Source organism: Amyelois transitella, chromosome 9 (assembly GCF_032362555.1).
Source record: "Amyelois transitella isolate CPQ chromosome 9, ilAmyTran1.1, whole genome shotgun sequence".
Lineage (NCBI taxonomy): Eukaryota > Metazoa > Arthropoda > Insecta > Lepidoptera > Pyralidae > Amyelois > Amyelois transitella.
The window spans coordinates 11225430-11251751 of record NC_083512.1 but is presented as its reverse complement, the minus strand read 5'-3'; the positions used below and the strand labels follow the sequence as shown (position 1 = coordinate 11251751).

The 26322-nt window shown below is 37.3% G+C and overlaps 3 protein-coding genes and 1 long non-coding RNA gene across 4 annotated transcripts in view; 2 read left to right on the top strand and 2 right to left on the bottom strand.

The window, feature by feature from the left end:
- LOC106132495 (neurexin-4) overlaps positions 1 to 7796 on the top strand; it is a 38805-nt gene extending 31009 nt beyond the window's left edge. Inside the window, exons 22-26 of the mRNA XM_060945732.1 lie at positions 262 to 395; positions 1083 to 1299; positions 2636 to 2773; positions 3489 to 3580; positions 4514 to 7796. Of these exons, the coding sequence (XP_060801715.1) occupies positions 262 to 395; positions 1083 to 1299; positions 2636 to 2773; positions 3489 to 3580; positions 4514 to 4612 (680 nt within the window). The 3' untranslated portion in view covers positions 4613 to 7796. The remainder of the gene's footprint in view (positions 1 to 261; positions 396 to 1082; positions 1300 to 2635; positions 2774 to 3488; positions 3581 to 4513) is intronic.
- A 366-nt stretch (positions 7797 to 8162) lies between these two features.
- LOC106132479 (uncharacterized) lies at positions 8163 to 15250 on the bottom strand. The gene is made up of 7 exons (XM_060945770.1): positions 15148 to 15250; positions 14292 to 14473; positions 13564 to 13679; positions 12532 to 12628; positions 10260 to 10361; positions 8388 to 8447; positions 8163 to 8246 (listed from the first exon to the last, which is right to left on the bottom strand). The coding sequence occupies exons 1-7, from the start codon at positions 15248 to 15250 to the stop codon at positions 8196 to 8198; spliced, it is 711 nt and encodes a 236-aa protein (XP_060801753.1). The 3' UTR covers positions 8163 to 8195.
- A 2339-nt stretch (positions 15251 to 17589) lies between these two features.
- On the top strand, positions 17590 to 19004 carry LOC132902068 (uncharacterized). Its single transcript, XR_009656994.1, has 2 exons — positions 17590 to 18237; positions 18840 to 19004. It is a non-coding gene; the product is annotated as an uncharacterized LOC132902068 (long non-coding RNA).
- Positions 19005 to 20322: 1318 nt separating this feature from the next.
- LOC106132478 (uncharacterized) lies at positions 20323 to 25711 on the bottom strand. The gene is made up of 7 exons (XM_013331904.2): positions 25213 to 25711; positions 24352 to 24652; positions 23802 to 23898; positions 22995 to 23102; positions 21877 to 21984; positions 21311 to 21370; positions 20323 to 20854 (listed from the first exon to the last, which is right to left on the bottom strand). The coding sequence occupies exons 1-7, from the start codon at positions 25709 to 25711 to the stop codon at positions 20813 to 20815; spliced, it is 1215 nt and encodes a 404-aa protein (XP_013187358.1). The 3' UTR covers positions 20323 to 20812.
- Between the last annotated feature and the right edge of the window lie 611 nt (positions 25712 to 26322).

Here is a 26322-nt window from a genome sequence, read left to right as displayed (position 1 = left end):
TGCTTTAACGTCGAAGGAAAATATCGTGAGAATACCTGCACATTCAGCCAACTAGATTAGTAACCACGATCGATCCAAAACTTGTTAGGTTTACCTGCAAAACTATTAATTTGCCACAGTGAGCGAAATACCTTGATATCATCGGCGCCATTATGTATAGGTATTAGGATATTTATTCAATTCCCACACGAGCGACATCTTAGGCAAAACTTGTTAAATACGAGTAAATCATGCGTATTATACGACAACTTCTCATCCCAGGTAACCTCCGCGTGGTCTTCGACTTTGGCTTCGAGCGTCAGGAGATCATCTTCAAGGACAAGCACTTCGGCCTGGGGCAGTACCACGACGTCAGGTTCTCCAGGAAGAACGGCGGCGCCACTGTGGTGCTACAGGTATACCTAGATAGATAGATATAAACTAAATTTATTTTTTGTATGTATGTTTGTAACGCGATAACTTTTGAACTGTTCGTCTGATTTTGATGAAATTTTTGTAGAAGCTGTCAATAGAATTAAGATATTCATAATTTAGTAAGTGTTTCCGAGCTGTAAGTTCGCATTCGAACTACCAGTAAAAGCCCGTTTTTGTACTATGTTTATATATTAAGGTATATATCCCTTGCGGGGGTAATAAGGCCAACAGTCTTGAAAATATTCAAAGGTCACGTTTGGTTTAATGATAGAATTGAGATTCAAATAGTGACAGGTTGTTAGCCCGTCGGTTAAAAGAAGTATCACAAGTTGGATATTCAAAAATATTACTGAATAATCCTATTCTTAAGAGCCAATAGCTTTTACATCTCAAATATTTTGATTTTGATACAGTTTTTTTTAATTTATATTCGTGTCTTTATATCCTACTAATATTATAAATGCGAAAGTTTGTGATTATGTCAGGATGTCAGTATGGATGTTTGTTACTCTTTCACGCAAAAACTACTGAACCGATTACGTGGAAATTTGGTATGTAGGTAGCTGAAGACCCAGAATAACATATAGGCTACTTTTTATCCCGGAGTTTCCGCGGGATTGATTCCACTTTAGTTCCACTTTAGTATTTATATAAATTTTTATTCCCAGGTGGACAATAACGAGGTTCAAGAGTACCACTTCGACATCAAAGAGTCTGCCGATGCCCAATTCAACAACATTCAGTACATGTACATCGGTCGCAACGAGTCGATGTCGGAAGGTTTCGTCGGCTGCGTCAGTCGAGTGGAGTTCGACGACATCTACCCGCTCAAACTGCTGTTCCAGCAGGACCCCCCGCCCAATGTCAGGTCGCAAGATGGCGACGGTAAGATTTCTAACATCATTGAGACACGAGTATTTTAGTTAAGACTTTTTACAACAATGGTGTCACATTTTTTAAATTAAACGCGTTTGAAAAGTCGAGAGATAACAGCAGGGATTAACGGTTTATTGAGGCCTTCCGAAGCACAGAGATAATAATTGTTCCACTTGCGGTCACCCATCCAACTGGCGACTGCACCCGGGGTTGCTTAACATGCGTAAGCGGTTCAACGCTCGCGCTACAGTTGTACTATGAGGCTACTGGTATACCCAGTACAATTATCGGTATGCATCTGTCGCAATAGTTTCCCATACAATACAAGTACATATTTGGTCGGAACGAGTCAATGTCGGAAGGTTTCGTCGGCTGCGTCAGTCGAGTGGAGTTTGACGACATCTCCGCTCAAACTGCTGTTCCAGCAGGACCCCCCGCCCAATGTCAGGTCGCAAGATGGCGACGGTAAGATTTCGAACATCATTGATACATGAGTATTTTAATTAAGACTTTTTACAACAATGGTGTCTCGAAAAGTCTTTGTGACCGGTTCTAGAGATAACAGCAGGAATTAACGGTTTATTGAGGCCTTCCGAAGCCCAGAGATAATATTGAGCCACTTGCGGTCACCCATCCAACTGGCGACTGCGCCCGGGGTTGCTTAACATGCGTAAGCGGTTCAACGCTCACGCTTCAGTTGTACTATGAGGCTACTGGTACATCCAGTACAATTATCGGTATGCATCTGTCGCAATAGTGTCTCATACAATACGGTTAGGTTATTGTCAAGTATGCTAATAACTAGCAAATGCGCTGGGCTTCGCTCTCTTGGGAAATTTTAGAAATGCGGCCTGAAATGGCGTTCAAATGTATAGCTTTATGACGGGACGTAGATTTAAATAGTGACAGCTTGCTAGCCCATCCTAAGTTTACAAGCCTATTCCATAGTCGCTTTTTACGACATCCATGGGAAAGATAATGATATACTCTAAAGTGTCGGAAACCACGCGGCACTATTATTCGTCACAAACATACAAAAGTAAAAATCTTTTCACATTATTACTAGTATGGATAAACTATTTGAATCTCAATTCTATCACAAATTAACTTAAGTGGGCTGTCAGTCTTTCAAGACGAGATCATATGAATTGATGTCAAACAACATGTAAGATTCTAAGAAGGGTCAGGTCAAAAGTACCCGAACGAATAATACGTGGATGATGCGAAGGAAGTATGCAGGGATCGTGGCAAATGGAAAGAGGTAGTCTCTGCCTACCTCACAGGGAAAGAGGCGTGATTGTATGTATGTAACATGTAAGATTGAAAGCTACCCCCCCGCCCGCAGGCCTGCGCCTCCACGAGGACTTCTGCGGCGTGGAGCCCGTGACGCACCCGCCGGAGCGCGCGGAGACGCGGCCGCCGCCGCTCGGCGACCTGTCGCGCGAGCTCGACTACCACAAGACGGATGAGGCGATACTAGCCAGTCAGTACAGTACAATACAATACAATAGTGCCGTGTGGTTCCCGGCACTATTACAAAAAAGAATAGGACCACTCCATCTCTTTCCCATGGATGTCGTAAAAGGCGACTGAGGGATAGGCTTATAAACTTAGGATTCCTCTTTTAGGCGATGGGCTAGCAACCTGTCACTATTTGAATCTCGGTTCTATCATTAAGCCAAATAGCTGAACGTGGCCATTCAGTCTTTTCAAGACTGTTGGCTCTGTCTACCCCGCAAGGGATATAGACGTGACCATATGTATGTATGTATGTATGTACAATACAATACACACTTGTAGCGGCCGTTCAGCCTTCATGGACAAACACTTTTCGACTTGACAATTTAGATGACCAAAACTGACTGACAGACTGTGAAAAAAAAGGACAATCGACAATCGAAATCGAGACTAAGACGACAGGACGTGTCTTGAACGGGAAAAATTCTGTTTTTATTTAGACACGACCCTAAAAGACCCTCGGCCCGGTTTTTTTTTAATTGACTTAATTGTTTATTGACGCCATTATTTGACCAATGTTTTATTTGTTGTTAAACTAAATTAACACCGAAGCAAAAAAAAACATTGTCATCATGCTCATTATAGTGGACTTAGTTAAATCGCAACGTTATTCACAATTCACACATTTTATATTGAATGCGGTTCGTTTATACACATGTATATGAATTTATTTGTTTCAGCCGTGTTGGCGCTGATTTTCGTGCTATTGATCATCGTCGCGGTGGTATTGGTGCGAGCCCTCTCCAGACATAAGGGAGAATATCTCACACAGGTAATATATATTTTTATTAGAGGACAACCGCAGACAATCAGTATAATTCCCGTTCCCGCGGGAATTTCGGGAAATCCTCTTTTAGTGCACCCCTTGATCACATAAAGAACTTACTTACTTAGGGCTGTGTGTTGAGATGTCAGTCAGTCATTCACTTTCTTCTATATCCCTTGCGGGGTAGATAGAGTCAGCAGTCTTAAAACAGGCCGTGTTCAGCTGTTAGGCTTAATGATAGAATCGAGATTCAAAAAGTGACAAGTCGCTAGCCTATCGGCTGAAATTAGAATCCCAAGTTTATAAGCCTATCTCTCAATCGTCTTTAACGACATCCATGGGACAGAGATGGAGCGGTCCTGCAATTTTTTACATTAGTGCCGTGAACCACACGGCACATGTATAAGGTACATACATACATATAGTCACTTCTATATCCCTTATGGGGTAGACAGAGCCAATAGTCCCGAAAAGACTGAATGGCCACATTCAGCTGCTCGGCTTAATGATGCCTAAAAAAGGATCGCAATTTTATAAGCCTATCCCTTAGTCGCCTTTTACGACATAAATAAATAAATAAATATATACGGGACAAATTACACTGATTGAGTTAGCCTCGAAGTAAGTTCGAAACTTGTGTTACGAGATACTAACTCAACGATACTATATTTTATAATAATAATAAATACTTATATAGATAAACATCCATGACCCAGGCCAATCAGAAAAAGTTCTTTTCTCATCATGCCCTGGCCGAGATTCGAACCCGGGACCTCTGTTGTCACAGACAAGCGTACTACCGCTGAGCCACAGAGGCCGTCAAAATCTCCATGGGAAGGAGATGGAGTGGTCCTATTCTTTTTTGTATTGGTGCCGGGAACCACACGGCATGGCATGTATAAGGTATACATATATATGTATATATACCCGGCGCCGCAGGAGGAGCGCGGCGCGGAGCACGCGGCGGACCCCGACGCGGCGGCGCTGGCGGCCGCCACGGGGCCCAGGGTCTCCAAGCGCAGGGAGTTCTTCATATAGCGGCCGCACTCACTATTCTACACACACATTCATTAACACACAACACATTGTGTACAAGTTCAACGCAAATTATCTAAGTAAAGAAAAAACCGCAAATTGTCTGAGTATGAATGTAGTCTCTGCCTATCCCTCAAGGCGTGATTTGTAAGAAATAACCGTCGGAAATTAAAAAAACACGGGGCGGAGATAACAACTATTATAATTTATTTTCAAAAAGCGGCAAACATATGAGTACGTTACGTACAACCAAGTTAGAGCTGTCACTGTCACATTGACAGTTATTGTTTTAATTTAAGGCCGCGATCATAAACATATGAGTCTGTAAAATTTATCAGACCCTCTGTTAATTTGATTTTCTTCATTCAGTTAATAATTTCAAATTGTATGGATTCATGAGGTTATTAAGCGTTTTTCAAAAATCTGTGCCGTATTAACTATCGGACGAAGTTTAAACCAACGCCTTCAGCGACCTCGATACAAATCAACTGATCTTTATAAAAATTATCGTAAATTTTACTTCCAATATTATAAGAATGTTTCGATCAATTTTATTTTATCAATCCTTTCAACGTGATAAACCTAGCTCGTGTAATAAAAAATAATAATCTTTCAGAAATATTTAAACTTAAAACAGTACAAATTTATATTGATCATTGATATTAATTTTAACGAGTGCTGAAAGTAATTTCCACCATTCAATTGAGGAAATTAAAAATCAATTACTTTTTACACATTTAATACCTTTTTTTGTTTAACTAAAACTTATCAATGTAAAGACAATCATAGTAAGACAATTATACTACTTTTACCTATATCATCGTATCCCTATAATATTTCACACAAAATAAGGATAATTTATATAGAAAACACATATTTATCATAAAAAAAACAACATTTAACACATGATCACTGTACATCATATCATAATAATAATATGCTCCTATGCAATATTCTCCATGTACAGTGGCCCACTTAGAAAAGTATACCTTTCTGAGTTAACAGGTGGTATGGCTATATCGGTCACTGTACATCCGACTAATATAAGTCGAATTCGCTCACAAAATATCTTAAACATTTCTCCCACTAAGTGCCATTTGGCTACTTCCTACATTTATACTAAAAATAGTTGCTAATCCACAAAGCTTATCTATTTCTTAATTTGTCCATGTCAAGACCAATATATTTAAACACTTATAAGTTTTCTTTATATATATAGCTCATTTATTTACTCAATTCTGTGTAATTATTTAAACTAAATTTGTACACCATCATACTGTAGACATTTTAAGTAGATGAACTGACAACTAAGCATATATGCATGCCGAATTTACAAACATACAATAATATGTGCCGCGCTAAAAATTTTACTTATAATTATAATTATAAGTAAAATTTTCCTGTTCACTTATGTGTCTGTATTTTAATTTTATTATGTACCGTATGTACTTATATTTAAAGTATAAATTGTACAAGTGTTTTCTTGTATTGTCGTCATTCACGTGACTACGGAGGAGGCGTCAAATCTCAAAATAAAATTAGACGTTTCTCAGATCTGTATGATTTTGAGGAATGGTATTGTATTTTCAAGAACAGGGATGGACTTAAGATACTTTCAACTTAATATTGTGAAAACTGTCCCTAATGATGATGTTCAAAGAATTTTACTTTATACATCTAACCTTGACCTGAGGGCTGGGAACTTCTTAGGTCAAAGAATAGGCACAGCCAGACACCAGACAGCCAGCACAGAAGGCTGGTTGCATTTGGCAAACGATTTACACGGACTACACAATTTATAATATAAAATAGCATGTGCTTTTTTTTTTCGTGCTCTCTTTTCTCTTTTAATAATAATTAATAATTTGTACCTATATTTTGTAAATGAAATAAATAAAAATAATTATCTCCAAGTTTATATCTTAATGCTCAGTGCAATCACATAGTTCTATTAGTTTCACATAATAGTTTCACAGGTATAAAAATCTATGATACATATCTTTTATAGACCCGTGCACTAAAATGTGCTGTCATAAAGGAGGTTACGGCGTACTAAAACAACTTTTAGTTTTACTATTTATTTATTTATTTTCAACCCCTCCACAGTCCATTATATAAATTGTACGTAAGTGATATACGTCATTAAATAAAGGTTTACGTATATAAACCTTTATTTAATGACGTATATTACTGTGTTCTACAAAACTACATTACTCTATCTAAGATTACACAGTCCATCCCTGTTCTGATTACCAAAAAAATCTTCTTATATTCATTAAGCGCGCGACTCGAGACAAATTAGATAATAAGTTTAGGTTATTATTATATTTGTCGACATTGTATTAATAATATGTTTGCGTAGACTGCTCGAATAAGACATTGTGTGAAATTTTTTATATTATTTTCCGTCCAAAAGTTTTGTTACTTAAATGATGAGATCATTCGATTGAGTTTTATCCATTGTCAAATAGACTTATAATTTTTATTAAGCCATACATATATTTTTTTTTTATATCGTGTATATTTGCAATTAATTTAATTATTCGGGTCTCTGTGAATGTCAATAAGTGTATTTGAAAATCTTTCAAATCCCGCGGTACTGTGGGAATTTCCCTAAAAAACTTTCATTAAGAAGACTTCTTCTGCAAAAAATTAATTAAAAATTTTTCGCCTTTTATTATGTATGTAGGTAACTTCATGAGCTACACAGAGACCTTATGTGTAATTAACATATTATTTTATGATATTAAGATTTGTAAGCTGTCACGGAAAATATTTTATAGACTCAAAATCAAGTTGTTCCGTTTCTTGAAAAAAAAAGAATTATTATTAGTATTATTTTCAATTTATTTAAAAGTATTTGTGAGACCAAGCGACAGCGCAAAAGTTTAATTCAAAAAAGATTTATTTCGCTGTATTGTGTGTATGCAACCTAACCATCTCATCCACGCTGCGTGGTAAGTATACATAATTTCATAAATTTCCATATAATACAAACTAGTCGCATCGCATCGCGTCGCGTCGCGTCGTGTCGTGTCGCGCGTTCTATTCCGTGACGGCAGAAGTATTTTGTACGTATTATTGTAATGTAAGGACGCGTGCCTTAGCTCCGTACGAGGCACCGGTCGCATTAGTGTGTTGATAGTAGAAGTTTTATTTTAATACTGATCACGAATACATTTTTCACAAATAACATTTTGTTTTTCTTGATGACATGATTTTTGGCAGAATCCCTCTTTTTTTTTTTGATGTCAGTTATGAAACGATTTACACATCATTTTTGATACATTGATACAAATATCAATCCTCATTTGTTTCTTATCTATATGAAAGAGATTTTGTTGCGTCGGAATGTTGACTCAAATCGGGGAATATAAAAAAATGCAGTATGATTTTCACGAATTTATTTACACGACTGATTTTCTTAAGCAAATGAAAATAACAAACTTACGAAATGATTTTCATTCATTTCTGTGAATGACAGTGATGACAATTGCGGAAATAGAAATGAAACGTAAACGAACCTTATATTCCGTTGCGGTTTTTTTAGAGGCCGAGACCGACACGCCCTTGGCCGGTTTTTACCTTAATTCTGTGAATATAGTACCGAAAATATTGTGTACGATGACTTTACAATCTGAAAACAAAAGAGGCGTCAAGTTATATGTTCGTGACATCAAGTGCACTATTTAAGAACGTACTTTCCAACGAAAAGCCTGAAGCTCTGTCTATTCCGTGGTGATGAAAGGGTGACAAATGTAAATTATAAAATATTTACCGAAACGTAGGATTCGTAGGACATTGGTACAATGCCGAGGGCCCATAGAACTTCCGGTTTCTGAAAAAAATATATCATATTCTATGGCAATTACAACCCATATGATGCAATTACTTTATAACATAAAATTTCAATATAATAACCATCCCTGATCACGTTAAGGATATAACTTTAAGGATTATTTATTAAGTACCCGAAACCGCCGAGCTTGCATGAAGAAAGTAATGAATGTGGATGAAGCGAAGGAAGTATGCAGAGATCGTGGAAAGTGGAAAGAGGTAGTCTCTGCCTACCCCTCCGGGAAAGAGGCGTGATTTTATGTATGTATGTTATTTATTATCATATATACAGAGTGACTTTTAATTCAACTGCATTTTAACTGTTAAGTGTACTCATCTAAAGGATATTTAAAAACGTTATAAGAAAAATATCGTTGCATATTTAAGAAAGTTCGAAAAAAAATAAAAGTATCAAAATCCACGATCCTAAATACGTCATATCACCCCGGCCGGCGGAAAATCGACGCGTAAGATTCAGAGGTCAACGACACAATTCATTCAGCTGAGCGATCTCGACAACTCTGTTCTTTACTTGATCTTGATACTAGAAAAATAATTTATTTTTCAGACATTTATTTACATGTTTAGTTTTAATTTCTTTTTGTAGTATTGGTCTTTAATAAAGCGTGTGACGTAGTTTTTGAGGGTTTTTTAAATGTGAAAATGATGACGTTTAATTTAAATAAAAATAGGCTCAAACGGCTCAGAAGCATGGGTATAGACTATGTTTAAAAGGATGCAGTTGTTTTAAATGTCACCCTGTATATTCCAATCAACTCAATTCTATCATTAAGCCAAATAGCTGAACGTGGCCATTCAGTCTTTTCAAAACTGTTGGCTCTGTCTGCCCCGCAAGGAATATAGACGTGACCATATGCATGTATATCTGTATATTCCAATCAACTCAATTCTATCATTAAGCCAAATAGCTGAACGTGGCCATTCAGTCTTTTCAAAACTGTTGGCTCTGTCTGCCCCGCAAGGAATATAGACGTGACCATATGCATGTATATAGTCCAACATTATTCCTACTTCTGTGAATGTAATTGTTTCACGCTGAGGAAGTCGAAACAGACAGCTTGTTAAAAAAAATTGTTGCTTCTTGCACAGTTGCTTTTTCGGTTCCCGTTGGGGTTTTACAATAAGTACTTGGGTGACCGAGTTGTGCTCGGCGGACGTTAGATTTTTCTAACCAATGGTTTTCCATTAAAACATCAAAAACCACCAAAAAAATAATAGTAACAACATATTTTTATTCAATATAGCGACCGCGGCGCAATAATTATCGATCTCTATCGACCATCTTATATGGGAAAATTATTTTGGGTAAAAATATGTGAATAACTAATTTTCCTGGATCTGGAACTCAGCTCGATCGACTTTATAACCCCCGTGTGCCGCTATATTTATATACAATACAATTATTCTATACTAGCTATGCCCGCAACTTCGTCCGCGTGGAATAGTTATTTTGGGCATCATTTAAGCCCTCAAGGATGATTTTTTTTCACATTTGCCTTTTTTTTACTCTAATAGTTGCAGTGTGAATTTATAGCCATTGACAGAGTTTATAGCCTAAAGCCTTTTTCTATAAATGGCCTATTCAACACAAAAATAATTTTTCAATTTAAAACAGTAGAACGTTCAAACAAACAAACAAACTCTTCAGCTTTATAATATTAGTATAGATTGCACCACAATAAATTACAGCAAATTCACATCTAAGTATATAAAAACATTGCAATAGTCGACCTTATCTCTAACCAATGCTTCGGTGCATGGGATTCCTTTCTAGCTATGTCTGAGTACCCACCTGTCCTTGCCTCATGGCGCACACCACCAGCTTCCTGATCTCCGGGGCTGAGAGACAGTGGTGCCAGCCCGAGTGGTACATCGCCATTGGTATGCGAAAAGCCTGTTAATATTCATATTTTATACAGTAGGTAGATATACTATAACAGTGCCTTTCCGGCACCAATACAAAAAAAAGAATAGAACCACTCCATTTCTTTCCCATGGATGTCGTGAAAGGCGACTAAGGGATAGGAACACAAACTTGGGATTCTTTCTTAGGCGATAGGCTAGCAACCTGTCACTATTCGAATCTCAGTTCTATCATTAAGCCAAATAGCTGAACGTGGCCATTCAGTCTTTTCCAGACCGTTGGCTCTGCCTACCCCGCAAGGGATATAGACGTGACCATATGTATGTATGTATACTATAAGTGGGCGTTGGGTAGAGCGCCGATTTTCGAATCGGTAAGGTGTCTGGTGAAAAAGCTTGCGCATATAGGCGATTCGAATGCCACCGCGGCCATGTACCAAAGACTATTTTCGACAGTTTGAATACTAACCGATGCTGTTACGGTGAGGGAAAACAATCAATCAATTAATTTGTCAAACATAGGTACAAAGTTAAAGTTGTTGAATAATAATACGAGTACAGTTCTCTATGTCTTGCTGTTTAAAGCATACAAATATTAAAGGTTCATGTATTATAATTATAAAAACATAGTGAGGAAACCTGCACATTCAGGCAACTGGATGTGTAACCATATAATCAATACGGGTTTGGTTCCTTTGCAAAAGTTACGGAGGTCAGACGGGAGTCGCTTCGTGAACCTGACTCACCCAATCCAGGATCCATAGTCAAGGGCTTACCCCGGGCTCCTCTCCAGAGTGGTGAGGATACAACCGGGACTATAGCCTAGACTTATAAGAAGACTTATAAGTGAGAGTTGTAAGAGGTACTTATTACCTACTAGATTGATGACCAGTGGTAGGTAATAAGGTCCGGGCAATACTCGCATAAATTCTATATCTAGGGTAAACCTTAGATTATCTACAGATTAATTTTCTCAAGGGTAAAGAAATTACTGCATATTAGCATTTCGTTCTCCATTTAAGGCTCAGTAAAGTTTTTAATAAATAAATAAAATAATGCTATGTAGGTACATACCTATAAACAAAAAAATATGCAACTGCAGGTAGGCATAATGACCTAATGCCTAACTTTCCCAAGCCTGGTCTAAGGAGGGCCCTATGCTCCTACCGCCGAACTTTACGTTTTTTTTTTTCACATTTTCCATTATTTCTTCGCTCCTAATAGTTGCAGCGTGATGTTATTCAAGCCTTCCTCGATAAATGGTCTATTCAACATAAAAATAATTTTTCAATTCGAACCAGTAGTTCCTGAGATTAGCGCCTTCAAACAAACTCTTCAGCTTTATGATATTAGTATCGATGGTGTTCCTAAAAGCGTACCCCCTCAGTTTACTGCCAGCATTAGCTGGCAGTAAACAACAAGGTACACATTTGGTGCACATTTTAATACCTCGACGGTGACGTCACCAGCGTTCAGCATGAACAAACCCGTGCTGCTCAGGATGGAGATCAGCGTGAACAGAGTTGACACCAGAGCGAACAGCGTCTTTCCAGCGGTCTGCAATCAAAGTAAGTGCGCGTGTTTGACACGAAGTCTACAAAATGGCCGCCGCGCCGCCAATATAAAATGGAGTTATACATACATACATATGGTCACGTCTATATCCCTTGCGGGGTAGACAGAACCAACAGTCTTGAAAAAACTGAATGGCCACGTTCAGTAGTGACAGGTTGCTAACCCAACGCCTAAAAAAGAATCCCAAGTTTGTAAGCCTACCCCTTAGTCGCCTTTTACGACATCTGTGGGAAAAACATGGAGTGGTCCAATTCTTTTTTGTATTGGTGCCGGGAACCACACGGCACAATGGAATAAAATGGAGTTTTCTATTAAGTAATAAGTCACACAAGGGTTCTCCATCGGAACCGAAGCGAATAGAGAACACCGACTTTATCAAAGTCGACATCAGACTGATGACCACATAACAGATCTACTGCGTTTTACATCAAGCTTTATTGCAACTACATTAAGATGTTTTCTCAAATAATCTCTTTGTATACCTATCAATGGTTAGCTTTTTGTGGTTCTTTCGTTAATCACTTAATCTACAGGAAGAGCTAGAGTTTGTATCTTATAAAACATAACTTTTTAGTATAGACGTGTCTTCGAATACTTTTTCAGGTTTTTCAAAGAAATAAACTTACCGCCATTTGAGACAACGTCAGGATTAGAACAATAACATTCAGTATAACTTGCAAGCTGAACAAGATGTTGCAAATCGACTGCCATTCCTGTCTGCACCTGAAACAATTAAAAAATTCCAGAACAGACGTGGCTTTAACAAATCTATACTAATATTATAAAGCTGAAGAGTTTGTTTGTTTGTTTGAATGCGCTAATCTTTTATACAAATATTATAAATAAATATATACGGGACAAATTACACAGATTGAGTTAGCCTCGAAGTAAGTTCGAGACTTGTGTTACGAGATACTAACTCAACAATACTATATTTTATAATATAATAAATACTTATATAGATAAACATCCAAGACCCAGGCCAATCAGAAAAAGTTCTTTTCTCATCATGCCCTGGCCGGGATTCGAACCCGGGACCGCCGGTGTCACAGACAAGCGTACTACCGCTGCGCCACCGAGGCCGTCGAATATTATAAAGCTGAAGAATTTGTTTGTTTATTTGAACGCGCTAATCGTTTATACTAATATTATAAAGCTGAAGAGTTTGTTTGTTAGTTTGAACACGCTAATCTCAGGAAATACCGGTAAGGTAATAATTACTCTGTCAATCCCACTAAAGGTACTCACTAACTTGTCCCCTAGTGGGACAATTGGGACGATTTAATCCCAGTCTAATATCTTTTACTAGCTGTGCCCGCGACTTCGTCCGCGTGGAATAGTTATTTTAGGCGTCATTGAAGCCCTCAAGGATGAATAATTTTCCCCTTTTTTTTTTCTCACCTTTTCCATTATTTCTTCGCTCTTAATAGTTGCAGTGTGATGTTTTATAGCCTGAATCCTTCCTCGATAAATGGTCTATTTAACACAAAAACAATTTTTCAATTCGAACCACTAGTTCCTGAGATTAGCGGGTTCAAACAAACAAACTCTTCAGCTTAATAATATTAGTATGATGAAGCGGCGTTTAGTTCATGTTTAGCGTGAACATTAACCAAAAAAATAGGTAAACAAGGACAAGATATACACAAAATACTAACCACAACGTTTTTGCATGCAGAGTTACACCAAGCTTGAAGCCATCCAAATATTTCGCTTCCTTTTGCCGTTGACTCACATTCTCATCAAATATTCTTCTCAAATTGTGAAAGTAACTCTGTAAATAAGAAACAATACGTACACTTTTTAATAGATAAATCTGACAAATACTTACACTCTTACACGCTACGAACCTCCCGAGTCTTTTTATGTGTAATGGCGACTTTATGGATGACTAGCGACCTGCCCCGGCTTCGTACAGGTTGAATTTTTCCATATAAACCTTCCTCTTAAATCATTTTATGTATTAATATTTTTTAAACCCCGTTGTATAGTTTTGTAGATCTCATCATACATACAAACATAGAGGTGTATTTGTACTGAAGATGACTAATTCTAAAATTATTACTGCAGTTATACAGAGGATCCTCAAATTTATTTATAATCATCATTTCATCTACCAAAGTCCACTTTTGAACAAGGATTTTTCCAAAGATGCTTGATGTGCTGCGCCTGCGCCAGTGCGTGATGATAACTAGGTATGTAAGCATGAATACTTCCATAAAATAACGATATTTAGAAAGCAAGGAAAGAAAGAGAATGTTCATTAAAATCAAGTATTAATTTTTGAGTTCATTGAAGTCTTATGAGGAAATCAAATCTTCTTTATTGTAAAAGTATCTCTGAATATTACAATTAAAACGTATAATATTAATGTGTAGATAACTACCTGCAGATTCTTGTACTGATGGCTGAGACAAATGGTCATCGTGATGACGGTGGTGTAAACGCCACACAGAAGCTGCATGAACATCAAGAAGACGACGTAGAAGAACCCCCTGAACACGTCAGCCAACGGCGACTTGTCCTGGACCTCAGGCCAGGCGGCCACTACCGTCGTAAATGTAGCACCTGGATGTAAATACGGTGAGGAAATAATGCAGGTGGGTTTAAAGTTGGCAGGAAATATGATCTCTTAAAAAATATATTACATACATTATAATGACGTACATATCCCTTACTCTTTCGCTCTGTCTTGAAATAAATAAAATAAATTAAATATTCTCATACGGGACAAATTACACTGATTGAGTAAGCCTCGAAGGAAGTTCGCAAGTCAGGTCCAGGAGTCAGTCCAGGGAGAGGTTATTAAACTTTGGATTCTTTGGTGATGGGCTAGTAAACTATTATAATCTCAATTCCATCAGCTATACAGCAGAATGTGGCCTTTTAGTCTTTTCCAAGTCTTTTGATGGCCTCTATGGCGCAACGTTAGTACGCTTGTCTGTGACATCGGAGGTCTCGGGTTCGATTCTTCATGATGAGAAAAGAACTTTTTCTGATTGGCCTGGGGCTTGGATGTTTGTCTATGCTTATAAGTATTTATTACAAAATATAGTATCGTTGAGGTAGGTAATATCTCGTAACACAAGGTTCGAACTTACTTCGAAGCTAACTCAATCTCTGTAATTTGTCCCGAATATATTTATTTAGTTATTATTTATTTATTATACTCACCTAAAACTCATAACTAAGCAGATAGGTCCTAAATGTGAAAGTTATAAACTTTTGTTCAAAAATCTCACCATTCCTCGTGACGTTCACCAGAGCATCCGCTCCGTAAAAGAATATCGCCGTATAAAAGAATGCCATGAACGACGTCGAGTACACCTTCATCTTCCTCACCATCGCCTTCTCAATCTCCTCGTCATTGTACACCTCCTTCAGCTCCACCACCAACTTGTGCAAGAAGACCCTAATCTTCTCTTCATAAAACAGTATATTCAAGATGAATGCATACAAAAACGGATGAGATATGCCGAAAAGCACCCTGATAGATGCTTGGCGTTCGGTCAAATTCGGCTGCGTGAAAAAAGCACCCCATTCTAATATTAACAGGGCGCCGATCAAAACTACAGCTAAATTGGTGTATATGTCGTGAATTCGCGATATCAATCTCGGTCTCGAATTGTCTCGGATCCAGATATCGGGCAGTCCTAACCAGTAGCAAAATTCTGTAATGTTCATGAAGTAACGAGCGGTTTTGCTGGGCTTAAACATTGTTTTACTTATTTTGCTCTTGTTGAACTGGCTCATAGTGGAGTTTACAACATTGGGTACTCAGATACACAATTACCAAATACCTAATGCGTCCGGGGCCGAATGCAGGAAATAAAATGTCACACACTTAGGAAAATATTGGCTTAATTATTGTAATTTGGCTTATTAAGTAGGTTGGAATTAGCTAAATTAACATAAACGTAGGTACTTAAAGGTAGGGTAGGCACATTTATGTGGATTTCATCAAATAGTCAGTTTATGAAATTGTAGCGGGAGCGATGATTCGGCTCGACCGCCACCAAAGGGAAGATCTTCCGCCAGGCTAGGTGTTATGCCTGGGGAACCGCGGCTCCGACGGTGTTGTGTCGGAGGTTGTATATATAGCTCCAATCCGTGAAATCTCTGAAATCGCGTCTTAGATTCTTCGCTGCTATTGGTTGAGCGCGTCATTTTCTTCGCGATGATTGACAGTAGTTGTTTGATTTGATGTTTGTGGCGAGTGGCGTAGAGATGTCGCCACAAAATCATCTGTTTTTACATGTTCTAAAACTAAGTAGAAACTAAAGATTTGGATGCGATTTTTGCTATGAAATGTCAAAAAGTTCAGCATAGGAGTTCTTAAAGATAGGGGAATGGATTTATTATAGCTAATTGCTTTTTAGAGTTCTGCAATGCTGCGGTACCGGACCTCTATAATGCAAACCAACTTTTAATTTTGTATTATAAAATCCATAAGACTTTAGAATAGAATAGATTTATTTTCCAAATTGGATACAAGGTATCACTTATTGACGTCACATCACTTAAATCTAATTATAACTACTACTGCTTCCAAAGCGCATGTGTAGAAGAAGCGGCGGAACAAACTACACTGCTGCATTATTCTGTCGACCTACTCTAAAATGCCGGTAACCACACGACCCACTTCAATAATGCGGGTTCTATCTTCAATATTTTCAGTAAAACAAAACCTATGTGGCGACGTCACACACCAACTGTCAATTATCGCGAAGAAATTGACGCGCTCAGCTAATAGCAGCGGAGTATTTAAAACGCGCTAACAAAGATTTCACGGATTGGAGCATAAATACAATCTCCCAACATCGTGTGTCGCGCGGTTCCCTAGGCGTCACACCAGCCTGGCGGAAGATCTTCCCTTTGGTGGCGGTCGAGCCGAGTCATCGCTCCCGCTAAACCTAGGTAGGACCAACCAAGGTGATGAATGAACACTTCCTTTGTTTTTAACACCCGTGATCTGCACATTTTTTTATTAGATGCGTTGTAATTGTGGCGGCCCTGTATTAAGTAGAAATAGTTATCTCGAAATTACAACTAAATTAATTGGGAACTTTGCCGGCTGACTATAATCTATACTAATATTATAAAGCTAAAGAGTTTGTTTGTTTGATCGCGCTAATCTCAGGAACTACAGGTTCGAATTGAAAAATTATTTTTGTGTTGAACAGACCATTTATCGAGGAAGGCTATATAATATCACGCAATTATTAGGAGCGAGGAAATAATGAAGAATGTGAAAAACTGCACCATAGTCTTCTGCCTCCTGGCTTTAGTCCCGGTTGCATCCTCACCTCTTTGGAGAGAAGCCCGGGGTATGCCACCGGCCATGGATCCCAGGTCAGGTTTTTCACGAGGCAACCCCCACCTCTGACCTCCGCAACCGACGCAGGATAAGCTTTTACGCTAACCCGTATTGGATCCATGGTTACACATCCAGTTGCCTGAATATTAAGGTTTTCTCACGATGTTTTCCCTCACCGTAAGGGCACTACACCACATGCAATTACCTTTTACAATTTAAATTTAGTATTAAGCAATTTTGCTATACAATAGTTTTCTTTATTGTTCTGAACATTTGATATTTAGATAACAGGGCAATTTTCATGTAATCATTTCGAATATCGAGGGTAATCAAATAATTTCGTTCAATTTCTACATTTTCAATAATTAAGTTTAAGGCGATACATCATAGATTTTGGGTCATTTTCACTTGGTTTTTTCTCATAAAATATAACTTGCATCGTTTCAATATTTTAGGATATGAAAGTAAATATATTCAATTATATTTGTGGAAGATGAAAACACGATTGGAACAAAAATCCTCGATCAAAAAAATTCAGGAACACAAGTCTAGATTTCGATTATTTATCTCAAACTATAAGGATTTAAAATTTGAATTTTGTACCAAATTGAAGATCATTAAAAAATAATAACTTCTGGAAGATGAAATTTCGATTGGATGTTTTGTTTAGACGTCATTAAACTAAATAGATGAAAACAGGAATTAAAATTGTTGCGACAATAGTACTGGACAGTAGAGTGTTGACACTTTATCTCTGTCTCATTCCTACACGACCGGGTGGGATAAAGCGCTGTCCTTTGTAAGCGTGCCTCACTCCGCGGATCACATTCTCGGACGCAGGACCTGTGCCAGTCGCTCCGAGCGTCGTTGAAAAATATTCTGCGAAGTATTTAATTTCCCACATTCATTTTGTTTGAATTTATTTCTGTACATAATTGTCAGCTCAGCTTAATGAATTGTGTCGTTGATCTCTGAATCTTACGCGTCGCTTTTCCGCCGGCCGGGGCGATATTACGTAGGTATTTAGGATCGTGGATTTTGATACTTTTTTTTTTTTGGTACTTTCTGAAATATATTATAGATAGTTTAGGTTAGTTTTTAATACAGTTTATTTGTTTCGTTTAGTGTAAATAGGTGTATAATTTTACGTCATGTTAGCATGTTAAATGTTAGCATGTTAAAAAAAAAACTTGGAAGAGCTTCCCATATGGGACAATTTAGATGATGGGTACTAATTACACTTACTAATAGATAGACATATAGATGCCTTCTGAGATTTTCTCCGCAAACACTGAAGGTGAAAAATATTTCATTTGATACCGGCTTGTGGCGGGGCGGCAGTAGGTGATAGATAGATAAAACAACAACAAACAACAGCTCCGCCGCCGTCGGTTATACTGTCACTAGTTGTTGCCCTGGTCTTTGCCTACGGAAACAGTACTTTTTACTGGATGATTGTTCTGTCTTTTTCTATAGGTACTTACTCCTAGGTAACTGTATTATTCAGGGTAGGTACCTCCTCAGCTGCAAGACGTCGCAGGGTTTACTTTTCTTCGCTTTCTTCATTTGGCATGATCACAATCATTATCCCATTATTTGATTGTTATTAATTTTTAGGAAAAATAAATTGTCTCCGATATCGTCGTTGACAATGTCCGAACAGAGAAGTGCGGATGGTGTGGAGTCGACAGTTGATATTATGGACTTAGATAGTCATGGCATTATTCCGACGCCGACATCAACGACAACCCAAGATAGAAAACCATATATAGAAAACCATAGCCATAGCCAACCATATGATATACATTACTATGTAAATTACCTTTGATTGAACGAAATCGAATAAGTAATTACGAGTAGTTTTTTTAAAACCATTATTCATTTTATACAAAATTTTTGCATACATCCGCAACTATATCATTGCTTATAATGTAATTTAATATATGTATGTTTTTTTGTAAAATTATTTTATTGTATCAAAAACAATAAAATATTCTGATGCGGACTCCATTGCATTCGCAAACTTTATTCGGGTTACGTGAGGTCACGCGCCAGCGGCTATGGTGCGGCGGCGATCTAGCGGGGCAAGCTGGTCGGGGGTGAGCCCCGCGCGGGGTGAGCCTCTCGCCCGCATCGAGGTACCTCGATGTAATCTGAATATAGCGCCTTAATATCTAAATTACTTCATTACAGTGAAAATAAACTTTGATTACTTTTAATTGTTAGTTGAACAAAATTACTTTATTTTTTATGCTTAAAGAAAGAGTTACCTAGGTAGGTACTTGTATTTTTATTTAATTTTATGGCACCTGAGCAATGATACCCATACCTATTGTATACTTAAACATTATTGAGACCTTACATTCATATAATCACGTTTATATCCTTTGCAGGGTAGACAGACCCAACAATCTTGAAGACTGATAGGCCACGTTCTGCTGTTTGGCTTAATTTTTGGTTTGAGACCTTCAATGAAAATAAATGGATACCCCTAATGTAAGATAGAAAAGCCTGTACTGTGATTCGGGCTCGACCGCCACAAAGGGAAGATCTTCCGCCAGGCTAGGTGTTATGCCTGGGGAACCGCGCGACAGACGATGTTGTGTCGGAGGTTGTATACTTATATGCTCCAATCCGCTAAATCTTTGCTCGCGCGATTTAGACTATTCGCTGTTTTTGACTGATAGCTCCCCGTAATTGGTTCTTGTGACTTGTGGGGAAGGGATGTCGCCACTAGACCAAGGTTCACGTCGTCATATCCCTACAATATAAGTAGGAGTATTATTATACGAGCAATATTTGTATAAGTATATTAACGTGTGGTTACCGGCACTCTAGAATAGAACCACGATCTCTTTTCCATGGATGTCGTAAAAGGTGACTAGGGATAAGGCTAAGGATTCTTTTTTTAGACTATCAAAAAGTCATACAGCTGAATGTGGCATTTCAGTAGGTATTTGCGACAATGTTAGTTTCGTCTTCCCTGTAAGGGATCAAGATGATGAAATGTATGTATTTCACTTACATAGTGATTAAATAAATAAAAAAAATATGAGTGCGAAAATATTTATTAATAACCTTCATGTTGTACCTACTTACTTATTTGTCGCAAATTTACAATCTACTTTATCTAAAAGTCTGTCTATTTTCAAAACTAAATACGATCATTGAAATAAAAATTTAATTAATACAATATTTTAAGAATTTTTTTATAAATAATTTAAAGTTTTTTCATAATGCCGCCCCTAAATTCAATGGATGTCAATACGCCACTAGAATTTTTTCTCGCAGAATAATAACTACTTGTGCTCCCAACTATATAAATGGATAGTAAACTTGTTTGTTGTGTTACGCTCTTCAGCTTCTTAAAATTTTGCGTATACCTAATTAGGTAAAGGACATAAGGTACTGTTCTTCAAGCTAAAGATTCCGTGGGATTTGCGAAATACCTGTATTCTTTTGTATTGAGGTTTTTTGCAAATCCCACGCTGCTGGCGCTAAATTCGCTAGAGCGAGGCTTTGAGTGAAAGCTATACACTAACATTGCAGTACACAATGCATTGGTGCATTCGAAATGGAACCTAAGTACACTAATATAAAACTGAAAACACTGAATACGAAGACTTCACTATCTGTAACAAATAAACTCTTATTAGCAAGAAAGGAAACTAAACTTAATAATTTGTAATAGAAGATCTTAAATATGTAGGTAAAAATAATAATATCAACATACATAAATATATTCACGTCTATATTCTTTGCGGGGTAGACACAGCCAGCAGTCTTAGAACACACACGGGCCATGGTTAACTGTTAGGCTTAATGATAAAATCGAGATTCAAATAGTGACAAGTTGCTAGCCCATCGCCTAAAAGAAACCCAATTTTTTTGTGTCGTCTTTAACGACACCAATGGGATAGATATGGGGTGGTCTTATTCTAAAGTTCCAGAAACCACACGGCAATAAAAATATTTTTGAAAATATCTAACCAGAGACATGAGGTTCTATGTCAAGAAGACAATAGGTCTCAACCAAAAAAAAATCTAAATTGTGCGAAAATTTAAAAGGTAAAAAGATAAGAACTTACAGACACGTACGACTCATAGGAAAGGGTGATGATGCCGAGAGCCCCGATAGACACCGGTACCTGGAAGGGTATTGTGAACAAGTGTGTCATATGATTAATTATCTATGAGTGTCAATGTCATTGTCAAGAGAGAGACTAACAGTTTGTGATGAAGTCTCTGCCTGTCCCTCTGAGGAAAAAGGCGTGACTTTATGTAAGTATGTAAATGTCTACAATATACATACATAAAGTCACGTCTTTATACCTTGCGGGGTAGACAGAGCCTATAACCTCGAAAAAACTTAATTGAGAATGTATAGTTGCACAGCTTCATGATGGAATTGAGATTCAAATAGTGGTAGGTTGCTAGCCCGTCGCCTACAAGAGGAATCCCAAGTTTGGCGCCTTTTAGGAAATCCATGGGCACACTGCACTATTAAATAGTAGACATGCGTGCAATTCTTTCTTGCTACTGCAATATACATCAACAACAAACTCTTTTAAGAATGAAGTAAGTAGTGCCCATGACTTCGTTTTTTTACTACGCTTTTTTTTTAAGTCTTACACGGCCTTAGGGATCAAATTACCTGAGCTTGTCTCATAGCAACGACGAGCAACTTCCTGACCCGTACGGATGTGTCACCACGGCAGTTCTGCCAACCTGAGCTGAACATAGCGGTGGACAGAGATGCGGCCTATCCAAAAAAAAACCACATAAACGTTGTGCCATCAAACACATTTTATATTACATCTGATGCGATTAGCTATGTACTTATATTCTACCGATTTATGAGAGAGAGAACTAAGGAGGAATTTAGAAGTTAGTAGTTAGGACTCGTATTGCTATAAACAATCATCTACCTATATAAAATTATATTTTTTCGTATTGCTATAAACAATCATCTACCTATATAAAATTATATAAAAATTTTTTTTTTTATATAATTTTATATAGACCCACATGCCCAGCCCTAAATCGATAAGCCCTAATTTTACACTCAAGTTACGGGGAAATACTACAGCCATAGCTCGTACTGCGTAGTTCGTAGCGCGTAGCAGAGTTTTGCCACTATAATCTCGCAGGCGTGCAAACCGTGGACGTAACTGGCGAGTCGGTCGCACGGAAAGAGTTCAAAAGATTGAATAGATTTTTAAGCTCAAGCCAATATGACGAATAGCAAGAAGTCCGTGCGGCTACTACCGTGCCCCCAGATTAATCATAACAATGTTTTCTCTCGTCCACATTTCTATTCTAAGTTTGGATAATTGTGAAGTTGACGTTATTGAATAAAATGTTGCGGTGCAGTTTGTTACCGCTTCTTCTGCACCACGCTTTGGAAGTGGGTGTAAACTTAGTTTTAAGTAATTTATTAGGCGTGAACTTATGTTGTGAAACCGAAAGTTAGGACAGTTATTAAGTGATGTTGAAACGTCCCGTAATAAAGAATAAAAAAATTGAATTTTAAGCACCCAATTGCAATCTACTGCGGAAAAATTAATTGTAATTAATGCACATGGTCAAAGTATAGTACCTTGAGGTGCTCCATACTTAAATTTCTTAACAGGTACCTATTTAATATAACAAAGAGCGAAATCTGTCAAGTGACTGCTGCGTTTAATTTTAAATGCCTTTGGTACTTAAATCAGAAAAGAAACTGAGATAGGTGATGTTATACAATTAAATTAGTGAATGATAATGACTTGCCTCTACAGCCACGTCTCCAGCGTTCCACATGAAGAAGCCAGTGCTGATGAGCATGGCCGTCATTGTGGACACTATGGCCGCTACTGCCCCAAATGTGCGTTCCGTGGTCTAAAATTTCAATACGCTCCAATAATCATGCCGATAATTTCAGAATGATTTCTCGAACATTAGGCGGAATTAACCCAAGCTTGGGAGCTACCAGAGCAAGCACCATAAGGATGATGAAACTCGGACAAAACTTTATTCTACTATATATATATATATATTCTAGTTTTTGTAAGAAGAAGGCATCACGCGGAAGATCAAATAAAAATCATCTTGAAATAATACAATTTAAAACAACGTTCGACGTACAATCGTTCGTTCGTATAATCACGTCTATATCCTTGCAGGGTAGACAGAGCCAGCAGTCTCGAAAGACTGATAGGCCACGTTCAGCTGTTAGAATAATGATAAAATTGAGATACAAATAGTGGCAGGTTGCTAGTCTATCGAATAAAAGAATCCGAAGTTTATAAGCCTATATAAAAGACAATAGTAAAACATATATCTAAAACATGTTGTGGGAGATTGTTGTCTGTGCTAGGAATACCTGTATTACAGATTGCCAAAGAAAGTAACTAGGTACTTTTTCTTCGGAGGCTTCACACGCGCGATATGTACCTACTTACGAATCTTAATGATCTAAGATTTACAATACTACATGTAAGCATTCAAATTAAATAATCTCGTTGGATATACTTACTGTTTTTTTTTTAATACCTATTGTTCTTGTAACTCGTCCAAAACTTTTATAAACCAACTTACCAACATTTGTGCCATCAATAGTATGATGACTGTTATGTTGACCACTATTTGGCCGCTTACTACCCCCATGTAGGACTTCTCACATTCGCGAGTACACCTATAATTTAGATAGAATCAAAGAACCCTTTTGTTTAAACTTAAAAAAGTATTCTGACTAGCTTTTGTTTCGAAAATTGTTTCATGAAAACCTTACGTCGGTAACCAAGTCATGCGGAAAAAGCACAATACCTACATCCTGTGGTTTCCTCGATGATTTGTTTCATAAGTAGGTACATCAGTCCCTTTTTTCAAATTCTTATAATACCTAATAATTAAGCCGGAATATAAAATAAAATACTGTGTTGGTAAAAAAGAAAGAAAAATATAATATACCTAAAACTTATATAAATAAAAAACCTAACTACATAACTACAATTGCGTCTCAAATCATTGCTGTGAAAATTAACAATTGACGATCACCATTTTTCTTTTATTAAAAATTAACTTTTTTTTCTTAGCGGCCAGTGCGCTATACAATTTTAAACAACCTATCCTACGCTTTCAGACTTACCATAAAGTACGCGCATGCATATTGATCCCTAATTTCAATCCATTCTCATACGTTTCCTCTTTCTGTTCTGACGTCAAGTGATCCTTCTCAAATATACCATCAAGGCTATAGAAATAGCTCTGCAGGTTCTTATATTGATACCCAAGGCATACGAGTGTGGAAATGAGCATAACATAAACGCCAGAGACTCTAATCATGAAGATCCACCACAGAATATAAGCGAACACTCTAAAATAATCGGCTGGGTAAGAGACATCGTTTACATCTGGCCACGCTGTAATCACAGTGACGAAAGTGCCAGCTGTAATAAAGAATGAAACAAGTTACCTATCTAGTTGGTAATGAGTTAGATAAGGTAATACTTACATACATACAAATAATCACGTCTGTATCCCTTGCGGGGTCTATTTGTCCATGAAACGAAGTTATTGGGGCTAAATGCTTTGTGACATACTTCTTTACTACATTTAGGAGATAGGTTGTAGAACATTTAAAATTTACCGTTGGATACTTCTCGAGCTTATGTTCCAGTTTAAGGTTTTCATGAAGCTATCTGGCAAGTATGTGCGCTCGCCAGATGTCGACTTATAATGTTTTAAAAAATCTGCAGTATTCAGTAGGTGGCATTATTAGAGCATTGTATACTACTGTGTACCTCTAGTGACAGGCCCTGCTTAACAAGCAGAGTCCATCTTTCTAGATGTGTAATCTTTTGTAAGAAATCTTCAATGAAAAATGCTTTTGTCAAGAATGGGTTCCTCAAGGAGATAGTTTTGACCCTCTTCTGTTTTTAGACACATTGAATTTATTTTTTAATTCTAAAGCTTGTTAAACAATGAAAATCCATACTTTAAAACATACCTTTGGTAACATAACAGGTCATGAAACCATCCACGCCGTAGGACACGAGCGCAGAAATTACAATCAAACAGTAAGCAATTGAATGCCGGCGGGCTTTCTTGGTCATTTCCTTCTCAATTTCATAGTCATTGTAGCATTTCTTCAGCTCCACAGTCAAGCTATACGTCATAGCTCTAATGTTGTCCTGATAAAATGACAGGATGTACCCGTAGGATCCTAAAAAAATATGTGCGAAACCTAACAGCTTGCCGTCAGATTTTTGCTTCTCCGACAAATTGGGCTGCGTGAAAATTCCAACCAGTTCTAAAACAACGAGAATCAAGCATAGTCCGTCTAAGAAAATAGCCGATTTTTTATGATATTTTATTATTGTTACGGGCACGTCTGGGCGTGAAGTCCAGAAATTTGGCCACCCAACTATGTACACATATTTGTAGATCAGTTTGAAATAATTCGATGTTTTGTTAGTTTTAGCTTCCGTTGAGGTATCTACTTCCATTTTTTTTTTCAAATTCAGTAATTCTTCTTTAGTGCTCTTGAGTAAGTATGCTTATTGCAAAATGCGAATGAAGAAAGAACACACACTATTAAATTACAATTTAATTTCAGATACCTGTACCTAAGTAACATGAATACTTAGTTGGATTGGATAAGTCGTCCAATTAAGACATTAATTGTATCGTAATAGCAATCAGTTGAAGTATCCTGAAATTGCTGTCATTAATTACCTTCAGCAGAATAACTGATGACTCGAAATAACATACTACCTACCAATGGTACCTACATAGTACTTACGTACGTAAGTATTCTATAAATTAAAGAAAATTGAGAAACTTATTGTTCAAGTTAATTCGTACGTACCTAACTATGTTTCAACTTTATAATTAAGTATTTGTTTAAGTGTATATGTATGTATAAATCGTGTTGCTCTTTTTTATGTTTATATGAGTTATACATATATTAAATTGATATAACTACATAACGTTGAGTTTTGTGTAAAAAGATTTTTTCACGATTATTGTAAAAATAATTATATCCATGGCCGTAATAGTAAACACATGCCTGACGAGACAGTGACAAGTGGCAGTTCTTATACATTTATTAAGCAGG

Coding starts and splice junctions, on each gene's coding strand:
- LOC106132478 (XM_013331904.2), bottom strand. CDS start 25,711: ATGGAAGTAGATACCTCAACGGAAGCTAAAACTAACAAAACATCGAAT. Junction 24,653..25,212: donor GACCTGTTATGTTACCAAAG/GTATGTTTTAAA, acceptor TCTTTATTACAG/CTGGCACTTTCGTCACTGTG. Junction 23,899..24,351: donor ATGCATGCGCGTACTTTATG/GTAAGTCTGAAA, acceptor TCTAAATTATAG/GTGTACTCGCGAATGTGAGA.
- LOC106132479 (XM_060945770.1), bottom strand. CDS start 15,250: ATGGTGAGGAAGATGAAGGTGTACTCGACGTCGTTCATGGCATTCTTT. Junction 12,629..13,563: donor CTGCATGCAAAAACGTTGTG/GTTAGTATTTTG, acceptor TAATTGTTTCAG/GTGCAGACAGGAATGGCAGT. Junction 8,247..8,387: donor CCTACGAATCCTACGTTTCG/GTAAATATTTTA, acceptor TTTTGTTTTCAG/ATTGTAAAGTCATCGTACAC.